Source organism: Podarcis gaigeae (genome assembly GCF_964106915.1).
Source record: "Podarcis gaigeae genome assembly, chromosome: 7".
Taxonomy (NCBI): Eukaryota; Metazoa; Chordata; class Lepidosauria; order Squamata; family Lacertidae; genus Podarcis; species Podarcis gaigeae.
This window is the reverse complement of record NC_139683.1, coordinates 33,013,734-33,025,394: the sequence shown is the minus strand read 5'-3', so window position 1 is coordinate 33,025,394 and position 11,661 is coordinate 33,013,734. Positions and strand designations below refer to the sequence as shown.

At 40.7% G+C, this 11,661-nt stretch overlaps 1 protein-coding gene across 1 annotated transcript in view; it reads left to right on the top strand.

Annotated features, from left to right (window-relative positions):
* Positions 1-844: 844 nt before the first annotated feature.
* Positions 845-11,661, top strand: part of KCNB2 (potassium voltage-gated channel subfamily B member 2) — a 146,226-nt gene continuing 135,409 nt past the window's right edge. The window contains exon 1 of the mRNA XM_083747628.1: positions 845-1,524. Coding sequence (XP_083603754.1) covers positions 946-1,524 — 579 coding nt within the window. The 5' untranslated portion in view covers positions 845-945. The remainder of the gene's footprint in view (positions 1,525-11,661) is intronic.

Genomic DNA, 11,661 nt, shown 5'->3' with positions numbered 1-11,661 from the left:
ATGGGGACATGTGTGTGAGAGTGCACGCCCGCAACACAAGAATGGGTCTTTTTTGCCTGGTGCCATCACTAAATATCTTTAGATCCCGGGCAAAAACAGTGCAAGGGGCTTTGTCAGTGCTATGCTCAGCAAAGCACCAAGCATAGGGTTTGCAGAGATGTTTTCTGCAGGGATTGACTGCATGTTCAGGTTCCCTGTGGGGACCTTTGGGCAGCCAGTCCAGCAGGATTGAATTTGCTGCCCCCATCTAATGGTGGTGAGTTCAGCCCTGCTTTCTGCAGGGAATGGTGGTGCTATCAAGTTCCCCATGGGGAACTCAGTTGTGCAGTCAATGCATTTGCAAACACGCGCACATGCATGCGTGCGCGCGCACACACACCCAGAAGTTCCACAGAGCCTTTGCAAACAAACAATTCACCAAAGGACTGTGTGGGAAGCTTTTGACTTCAGAATACTGGTTTTAGTGGGTAGGGGGGAGTTGCAGAATTTTACCAGATTGCAGATTAGTTTCCCAACTAAATATGGTACAGTAGAGCTTAAATATCAATCCAGTAATGCAAACCTTGTAGTGGAAGGAACACACCCACAGAACCTCATTCCTCATTAGTATTGGATTAATGAACCATGAAATTGAGAACTTCCAACTTGCCATTCATGATGTGTTCTCAGCTGGGGCTACTATAACATTCTACAGCGACCATAAAATTTATGTAGCATCTATAAGCACATAAGCATGCTACCAAATGTGGAACCTCCTGTGAAACCTTCTGCCTTCATTGCAGCATTGTAAATTGCTACAATATTTTACAGTATCCTAAGCCATGGCTTTATTTTTCTTTCATCTTCAGAAATGGAGGACCCTATTTGAAGAGGACCCAACCTGAGCCAACCTTACTTGTGCTTCTCCCCTAAAGACTCTGGCGTTGCTGCTGCTTCCTTGTCAGGATGGCCGAAAGGGCTCCTCCAGGGATAAACAAAAAAGCTTCAAGGTCTACCCAGTCCCTTCCACCAGAACCAGTGGAAATAATCCGGAGCAAAGCATGTTCAAGGAGAGTCAAAATCAATGTAGGGGGGCTCAACCATGAAGTTCTATGGAGGACTTTAGATAGACTTCCACGAACACGCTTAGGGAAGCTTAGAGACTGCAATACAAATGAATGCTTACTAGAAGTGTGTGATGACTATAATCTCAGTGAGAATGAATATTTCTTTGATAGACACCCAGGTGCTTTCACCTCCATTTTGAATTTCTACAGGACGGGGAAGCTACACATGATGGAGGAAATGTGTGCCCTCTCTTTTGGCCAAGAGCTAGACTACTGGGGGATTGATGAGATATACTTAGAATCTTGTTGCCAGGCAAGATACCATCAGAAGAAAGAGCAAATGAATGAAGAGCTAAGGAGAGAGGCAGAGACACTGAGAGAAAGAGAAGGGGAAGAGTTTGACAATGCCTGCTGCCCAGAGAAAAGGAAAAAACTATGGGACTTGCTGGAGAAACCCAACTCATCAGTTGCTGCAAAGGTAAGATAATGGATGGTGGTTAAAGACTCACCAAAAATGTTTAGAATATTTGCTTATGTTACATGTCTTGATAACATTCACAGAAAAATGTATGGTAACAATTTTAGGTGTTGTTGTTTTTTTTAAGTAACAACCCTACAGCCTAATAGAGGCTTAGCTTGTGAGTTTTCCTGTTTTTTCATCTGTGGGAGAAATCCAAAGGACTGTGTGGTGAGTCCCATGTGCTCTGGTGTACTTTTGAGACTCTCTGTTCCAACTGATTTTCTCCATAATTTATGCCATGCTACCTCCTAAAGTTGGAGGACCTCAGGAAGTTTTATTCCATGCAGTATAAGCAATTGTGATCTATTAAAGAAAAATAGGAGGATCTTGCCTTATATGGGTCTATGGGGAACTGGATCCTGGTAGTATTCATTGGTCAAACTAATGCTCAGTGCTTGTGTGTGTGTGTGTGTGTGTGTGTGTGTTTTAGAAATACTGCAATCTTATGCACACTTATGCACACTGCGAGTAAATCCCACTTAACATATTAGGGCTTACTTCCACATAAATGTACATAACTTTGCTTTGTCCTTTCTCATTTTTTTCCTTGGGTGCTGGGTGGAATGTAGGGTGCAGTTTATATAATTATGCATCACCAAGCTATTTCTGAGATATTAACAAAACAATCCTGTAGATCCCTATGCAGAAGTAAGTTCTACTGATGTCGTGGGGCTTACTCCCGAATAAGTAGGTATAGGATTGCAGACTAATTGGCAAAGTGCCTTTGAAGAAATGGCAATTTTTGAAAATGAAGACTAACCATTTATTGTCAGAATGTAACTTTTGATTCCCACTACTCTTGACTACACATTCCATAGAAGAATTGGGAATTTCTTTCTTTTCTTTTTTTCATATTTGTCTCTCAGCTGCTAAGTTTGTCTCAGCTGCTAATTTTAAATTTCATACGCCTACGCATGAACTAGCACCTATTTCCACCTAGGCTGCTTTTTGGAATGTCTACTGGCTTTAGTTAGTGAGTGCACTGCTTATATAATCTATGTGTGAAAGACATAAAAAAAATATAATCTATGTGTGAAAGACATAAATATATTATGGTTGATTTGTGTGTGGAAATAAAGAAAAACTGGATATTTTCATTTATGGGGAAGGTTTGAACATTAAATCAGAATATTAGGATGGGGAACAATTTTTATCACTGTCTCCCATGGCTGCCAAAAATCCCAGGAGAGCAAGGGAGGGAGTGTTGTGGCAATGGTGAAATGAGCAAGAACTGCCTGTCCCACCTCACTCCTCCCAGCAGGAGCTTCCACTGGATCAAATGCCCTTTGATGAACAGAAGGGTAACTCAGGATCCAAGCCAATTCCTGAATCCACTCAAAGATTATTCATGTATTTGATGAAATTTTACTACAAAAAATGTTAGGGAATAACAAAAGCTGCACAGTGCTGAAATTGCCATACATTCTGATAGCAGCTCAAAATATTAAAGTAGACCTACAGGCTTTAATGGAGTCACCCTACACTATATGGGTTCAGGCTTTTGTGTTTCTCTCAAATGGATAAGCCGCCGTTCTGGGCCAAAAATATTTCCAAATCCTATTTCATGACTTAATTTAATTTATACATACGTAAGAAAGCACTCCTCACATTAGAATATATTATGGCTCTTCTTTAAAGCTCTTATGAATTGGACCCTCAAGCTCACATGCTGCCCCTCTGGTCCAGTAGTACAGTATCTCCATGCATCTGATTCCTAGTCTATTATCTGGAAGCAACAGGTGCCTGAGTTGTTTTTGTAGTGCGTGATCTGCCTGTGTTTGCTCTGTCTGTTCAAACAGAATTGCAACTGCCGCCTGCGCTGAGGCAGAATCCCAGCAGCAGTGTGTCACTAACTAGCTGTGTGTTCAAGATCCCAGAGACCCGTCTGGAGGAGATGGGGCATGTCATTGAGCTGCCACATTGCATCCTTAGAGAGCATGGGATAGATCAGAAGCTTTCTGTGGCTCACTGATCCTCAACCTACTGGTGTCAGGTTTGCAGAATACAGCTGGCCTGCCTTCTGTCTCGGGAATTACTTTGGATTAAATAATCATTGTACGGAAAAGTACATGCTTTTATTTTTATACAACTTCATTGATGAAATCCAGTAGTGTCCATCTGCCAGTGAAATGGACCCTGTTGGTGGAATAGATTGTCTCTTCCCTTGGAGGACCTTATGGAGCAAATTTGCTGGATTCAGGGAGGTGGAAGGGGGAGAGAAGGAGAAGTCCCATTCTACTCATGTGTCATTGGACGTCACCCAGTATCACCATTCTTACTCTCATTTTGGGAAATTGTATGCAATAGAATTTTACTCAGAGTAAACCCACTGGAATTAATTGACCTATTAACTTCAATAGGTCTCCTCTGAGTAGGACTAGTGTTGGGTTCAAGCCATGAAATACAATCTACAGAGCAAAGTGGTTTTGACATTTGCAATATGTCTGCACCACAAATCACACAATTGTAGAATTGACAGGGGCCCCATGCTCATGTAGTGTAGCCCCCTGCTATGTACAAATCACAGCTAAATAATTTCTGACAGATGGCCATCCAACCTCTGTTTACAAACCTTTGATGGAGAGTCCACCACCTTCTGAGGGAGTCTGTTCCATTGTCATAACAGCTCTTAAAGTGGGAATTGTAGTGAAGGATGCTAAGCGTATGCTGTCCATCCACACAGAACCACAGTTCTCAGTATTCCCTGTGAAGATGGAATGTCACTGAAACCTGTTTAAGTCTAGAATGTAAACACAATCTTACAACTGTTTGAAAAAGTAGAAAGATGTTGGCTGGGAAGGTGCATTGGACTCCTCCTTACTGTCTAACTGGCTTACAGTGAAGGAAAACTGCACTGTGTTGTGCATACAATTTATGAGAGCTTGCACATATTCCCACACCTGCTGCTCAGTGTAATCTGAAAAGTGATATTAGGACTGATCTCTGGGACGTCACCAAAATTTTTTATCTGCTCCAATAATTCACCACGCAAAAAGATAGTGTGGTGGCTTGCACATCTAAAACAATCCTTTGCTACTGGAATGTTTATTTGATATTTATACACAAATTTATAAATGCCCCACTTCAAGCAGCTTACAAAATAAAAATGAATCATAAACATAACAGTAATCCATTGTTAAAACACAGCTACCAGGCTTGGCAGGGGGTTTCCTGCTTGGCAGGGGGTTGGACTCGATGGCCCTTGGTGTCTCTTCCAACTCTATGATTCTATGATTCTAGGCTAAAAGCAGCAAAAAAGAGCAAGATTACAAATAGCCAAATTGAACTCTCAATAAACTACCGTAAATGAAACAACAACAAAAAATGGAAGCATGTTAAAGAGAAATATACTTGGCATCTCCAGGTAGGGTTTTGAGAGAGTTCTGTAAAACTGCTGTCAGACGGTGTACACAATACTAAGTAAGATGGACCAATAGTTTGATGCAGTATAAAACAGTTTCTCGTGCTACTCAATAAAATATAACATCCTCATGGGGTGAAGAGTTTCACATATGGATTTGGCACCTGCACAGAGAAGGTCCTCTTGTACGTAGCCACCAACCATACCTCAGAAGGCACATGCAAGAGAGATAATTCTGAAACATTATCTTCTAAAGCACCATTAGGTTAGTCACATAGCTTTTCTAAAGCTCTTAATATCTTCAAGAATCACACCTGCCCCCCCTCCATATTTGGGCTTTGGCTGTGGTGAGGAGTAGAAGGAGCTGCCAATTTCGATTATCTCAGTTTCTCACTTATCCATTCTTAAATTCGGTTGATCACATTTTACAGCAATTTGTGATTTTAAAAAAATCTTGAAAATTCATAACTTCAATTTTGCCGAATTAGCAGGTCTAACAAGTAGAATAAGAGCAAGAGGAACAGGTATTTAAAGAGGGGTGGAAATGTTTTGTCAAGTATATTAAAAATAATTGTGCACAGTTAAAAATGCTAGCAGTATTAAAGTAATTCAACAGTATAACATTTTGAAATGATGTAAGATAGGGAAATTAAATTAGATGGATATATTAAAATATGCAGGAATGGTGGAAAAGTTAAATGAACCTTGGAAAGGGGAGGGAGGGAAGTCAATGAATGCAAGGTATAATAAAAGATGTTTAATTTAAAATGTGATATTTGATAATTTAATAAATTTAATAAAAATATTATTATTAAAAAAGAAAATGAATTAAAACAAAAAGAAATGGAATGTGATGCCTCTCAGTGTAGGCATGGGAGTCCTTAACACCAGATTCTATAAACTCCTTTTTCAAAAAAATAATAATGCATTTACAGGATGATTTAGAGATCTGAACATCATAGTACAAATGGCAGCATTTGACTGAATTGAAAATTCTTGACAGTTAGATCGCTTGTAGAATATTTCCCCACAAATGACTCAGTTGCAAATCTCCACCCCCACCCCATTGGCCCAGTTAAGTGCATGTATTGTGCTTGAAATGGTGTACAACTTTTGGACCTGCATATTTTGAAATTACTGTTAAGTTTCCACCCCTTGATTACAATGCATATGTGTGGCTCAATGAGAGTAGCTGTTGATGAGAGATTAAAGTATATACTTCTCCCTTTAAAGTACTTTTAAACTGGAAGAGTTGGAAGGTATTGCTTCAATATGTCCTTCTCATTTGGAACATCTGTTTTATAAAACTCCACTTACTGGCTGCAAATTAAGGATTTCTCCCCTGAGAATAGCATCCTAATTTATTAGCTACTAATCAATTAAAGAAAGTGTAATTACCCTTCACCCTTATTAAGACACAGAAAGACTTCATGGTGTGTGTTGTTCATTTGCATAACCTGGTATTCACTGTATTTTTATAGACATTGGTATGTGTAAAGGTTAGGGCCTCCAAAAGATTTGATTCAAGTCAACAACAAAGCAGTCAGGGCAGATTTAGGGCTGTGGGAGCAGTGGGCACACAGTGGGCACTGAGCCAAGGGGCACCATCTCAGAGCCCTGTAGATTAGGTGCTGGGCTTTGGGAAGGAGGCATCAGGCTTTGGCAGGGTCCTAAAGTCCTCCCTTCTCCTTCCCAAAGCCTAGTTAGTGCTTTCCCAGCTTTGGGAAGGAGATACGAGGGCTCTAGGACCCTGCCTAGGCAGCTCCTTACCTTTGAGAAGGAAATGTGAGGGCTGGAGCTGGGATGTGTGTGCCAAATTTTGGCCTCACACAGGGTGCCATAGGCCCCAAGTCCCCAACTGATGCAGTACACGAGACAGCAGAGGGCCCATAGATCTAAGAATGGAATCATTGCCACTTGGGTATGCAATACGCAGAGTATGCAAGGAAAGCAGACGCAGCTTATAAGGATTCTCTGTGTGCATGTTCTGCTTCTTCCAGGTCAGGGTAGCATTGAATGGTGCCATGCCCAAGGGCCTTCCAAATCCTGATGCCAGCACAGTAGCATACAGGGCTACCTTGGCAGCTCCCTTGAATTTAAAACCAACTGCTAAATTTATCCTCGGTCATTAAAATGTAATAATAAAAGTATCCTTTACTATCAGAAAGCAAAAATTTATGTGAGTTCACTGCTTTGCTCCACCAAAAGTATATTAAGAAATGCAATAGAATGTCAGTTCCTAATTGATTTTGTTTTTAAAAGCTTGTGCATGTGGACGAGTGAGTCAATTATTAAAATATTATTTACCTTCAGTGCTTTCTGAGGAAGGTATCGAGTAGCTAATGATTCAGCATTATATTTAGCTGGCACAATTATAGCTACAAAGAAGAAGAAGAGAGAAACCCAGTATTTGGACTATCCTACCTCAGTGGCATTTCAGTGCCTTGGTGAATTATACATAAGGCTTCTTTCTGGCTCACATCTAGAATGATAGGCTACCTCCTTTACAATGGTATTGCTGAATATTCTGGAGACTGAATAAAACAAGGAAAGGACCCACTGAAAGGAACCTGTTAGTTGTTGACAGTTTTTCATAACTCAGATACTTTGTGAAGGTAACACCAGGGACAGGGAGCCAAACTCAGACAATCTATCAATGGTTTCTAACAGCTGTAGAAGTGAGGATCGCCAGTCATCAAAAGCACAAAGGAAAGGGATATTTCCTGTCATGCACTAGGAAGAGAAGACTGTTGGTTTGATCATGTTTTATGAATAGAGCTACAGGGAAGCTGTATTTTGGCTGTACTGGAAAATATGGGCATGATTGTACATACTCCTAGGACAGGCCTCAACAGCCTGGATTGCTGTCTAAAACATAGCTGACCAGCCATGTCTTCTGTGGTCTGCCAAGTGCTTGTCAGTCCAGCTCTTTCCCCTGTTTTTGCTGCAGTGGAAACTCAATGTCTATTAAGCTCCTGAATAATATTATATGTGGCTGTTGCAACAAGATGCTGCCACAATCTATTATCTTAAAGGAGAATAGACTGATTCATGGGGGATACGTCTGTCGATGCCAGTTGGTCATGATGGCTCTGTAGAACCTCCATGTTCAGAAGCAGTATGCTCTTGAATACCAGCTGCTGGGGCAACAGAAGGCAATTGCCCTCATATGTTCCCCGGTGTTTTTCCAGAGGCTGAGCACTGTGAGGAAATGGTATGCTAGACTAGACAGGTATGCTTTGATGCAACAGGGCTCTTCATCCTGACTTCTGTTATCCTATGGTGGCTTTGGTTATACGAGTCTCCCATCTTTCAACCAGTTCTTTTCCATCATAAGCCAGGATGGGATCCCAAATTGTGCTTGCTGAAGGCTGGCTGATATGGAGTGTCCTTGAAAGAACTTCCTGGACTATGGCAATTTTTTTTATATTCAAGCATTCTGGAAAATTGTATGGACACATAATTTGTACAGTGGTACCGTGGGTTAAGAACTTAATTCGTTCTTGAGGTAAGTTCTTAACCTGAAACTGTTCTTAACCTGAGCTACCACTGTATTTTCAAACTGTTAGTTAACTAAACTACCTATGCTTTTCTGGGCATCGCTGCAATTAGATTATTTTAGCCTCTTAACTCAATGATCTAACCAGGAAGACCTTATTGAGATAGTAATGTGTATGACTCCACTTACTTCAAAATGAGGGAAGCACTGTTTAGGGGGTCCTTCTACAGTGGTACCTTGGGTTACATACGCTTCAGGTTACAGACACTTCAGGTTACAAACTCCTCTAACCCAGAAATAGTACCTCAGGTTAAGAACTTTGCTTCAGGATGAGAACAGAAATCGCGCGGCGGCGCAGCAGCAGCAGGAGGTCCCATTAGCTAAAGTGGTACCTCAAGTTAAGAACAGTTTCAGGTTAAGAACGGACCTCCAGAATGAATTAAGTTCTTAACCAAAGGTACCACTGTACTCATTTTGCTGACTGGGATCATTAGTTTCCTGCCCTGATAGCACTACTTTTGCCAGAGTGTAAGAGACTGAAATGGGAGGTGACCTAGGAAGATCACTGTGTACACCATGAATGGGCTTTTCATTTCCAATATGTTACCTAAATAAACAAGCATGCCTTTTTCTTCTGCCTTTTATGGGGCAAGTTGTAATATGTCATTGCACATCATTCCAAGCAGCTAGTTATTCTCATGAGATTATTGTGAAACAGCTAAGAAATAAGATGCTCAAGGTGCTGAATAAAAATGAAGGTGGCATGTATATTGACCATGCTGCACTTGTCACAAACATAGATCTAGACATTGTACCTATGATTGTAATCTACTTCCTAGGAACATAGTAAATCCATATGATGTCCCTGTGTGCTGGGTTTGGCATGCTGATCTCTGGCTTATCTGCATGATGATGTAATAGCACACTTAGGCAGACAAATCCCTAAAGGCTATGTGGCTGGATAGGTTTCTGTCTCTCTCTCCCTGTGTTGTTTATACCAGCTAGTGCATGACATTTATGAAATGAAGCTCCTATTCCATATGAGTATTTTGATAGGCAAACCATACTATTCCACATACCTCACCACTGTGGCATATTAAAGCCTGGGCATGTGAGACTTGCACAGCTGTGGGAGAAAACAGCATCTTATCGGAAAGATCTGTTTGATTGGATAATGCCATCTGTTCCTTAGGCAGAGTGCTGCTCTCACGCAAGCCCAATTGAAGTGAATGGAGGTTGTGCAGGGCCAATGCTTTAGTGAACCGCATCCAGAAAGATGATAATTATGTCACTGTGGGCTGCACATTATTGATTTTTAAAGGCCAGATAACACCTTCTAGAAGCTAAAAGAGCTTATTTAGTTTACTTTAGCTAGGAATCTGGCCATTGATTTATAAATGGGCCCCTTAACTGAAAATATTTGGTTGGAGAATAATCTGCATTCCCTATTGGATGTGATTTATGCATGCGTCCATTTTACCTGTAATAGAAATTTTTTGCTTAAGGCATGAAGTTAGCTGTTAAGAATTGGCCTTAAAAAGTAGATAACGGTACCAGGATGAAATATATATATAGTGAAGAAAAGCCACGGGTTCTTTTGATCTATTTGTTTCATTGGGCCAAGGATGGCCAACCTGTTCTGTGTGGAGACTGAACCCTTCACATCCTAGAAAGTCAGGGGACAGAACCCACCACAATGACCTATCACAACCCTCACATTCTCTACCACCACCAGTAGCAGCTGGGTGATAAAACAGGCATGTGGCTATAGAGTGAGTTCTAGTTGTTTCCTGAAAGTTGGTCAGTTTCAACCAGGGGTGCCAAATTGAATAAAATACTGGGCAGGAACAGGTAAGCCCTACCCCACATAATCAGTCACATGATGGTGTGCATGCACACAATTTGAATGGCAATACCCATCAACTTGTGGGGTGGGCTGGGCTGGGTCCCTCAAACCTTTTGTGGTTCCTAGGAGTTGGCTCCTATGGTTTCGACTATCTGGGATATAATGCCTGATCTAAGGCAGTATCTTAGACAGGAACATCTTCAAAAATGGAAATAGTTTGCCCAATCTGAGCTTGAATTGAAATGTTCTGGTTCTAACAAATCTCGAATGACTGTCAAGAGTGAAATGCTGATTCCACAGAAGTTAATAAAAATTGTGTTGCTGACCCTGTTCAAACAAGGAATTGTATGCAGTGTGTGTTTACTCAGTAGTGTTTGACAGAAATGGCATTGCCTTCACTAAGATAATACCCAAACTCTTTGACGCCACTTGCCTAAAACCTGTGTGGATTATCTAAGCTTTCCTGTTCTTTCCTGTGTGAAGAAAACTAAAGAACAGTCTAAGCATAGCAAAATTGTGCACAAAATGTTTCTTAGAAGCAATTTTCCCTGAGTTGTATTGAATTTCATTGCAAGGCACTGGGGAGGACACTGCCATTCAGAATTCCATGTTTTAGTTTCTTTCATTGCAACCCAACTGATGCAACCACAAAGGTTTGATGATGCTTAAAATAGCAGAAGTAAAGGACACACCAGACCTAGCCCAATGTCAGCCGAGTAACAATAACACAGTTCTGGATGTCAACAATCAAATCCTGGATACTCTTTTGGTAGAGAGCTGACATTCTTTGCATTATTACCATGCTCACTTTAACTCATCATTGGTTCATATAATATTATGCAAGGCAGTATTTTCAGTGAACTGAAATGACAAATGTAAGATTATGGGTAGAAATGGTGGCGGGGTTCTGCTCTGACCCTTTCCTATGAATAATTTTGGACTTTAAAGTGAAACAAAGAAGACTAGGCTTGCACCATTACAAATAAAGTTGATCTATAGGAACAGGCTCTTTGAGGTGAAATTCTAGACAGATTTGTTGCGCAGCATTATAATCTCATCATTAAGTTTGCTTAATTAAATTTATTAGGTTGATCAATCAGCCTTGCTTTAGTGACATGTCTGGTTCTCCTGGAGAAAATGATTCTAACTCACTTAAAATGATGGCTCAATGTTACAATGAAAAAGTCAATAAACTACAAACAATGACTGCACACAGAAGACATCTGTATTATATTAGAACATAGCCCCTGACCTTCTCCCAAAATTGAGTTAGCCATTTCAGTGTCTCCGATCTAGAGAACTGGCTCAGTGGGACTTGGGACTGCATTTTCTAAATTGCATATGGTAGACACACATGCAGTCAGAAAATTGCTTCAAGATAAAGCAGTT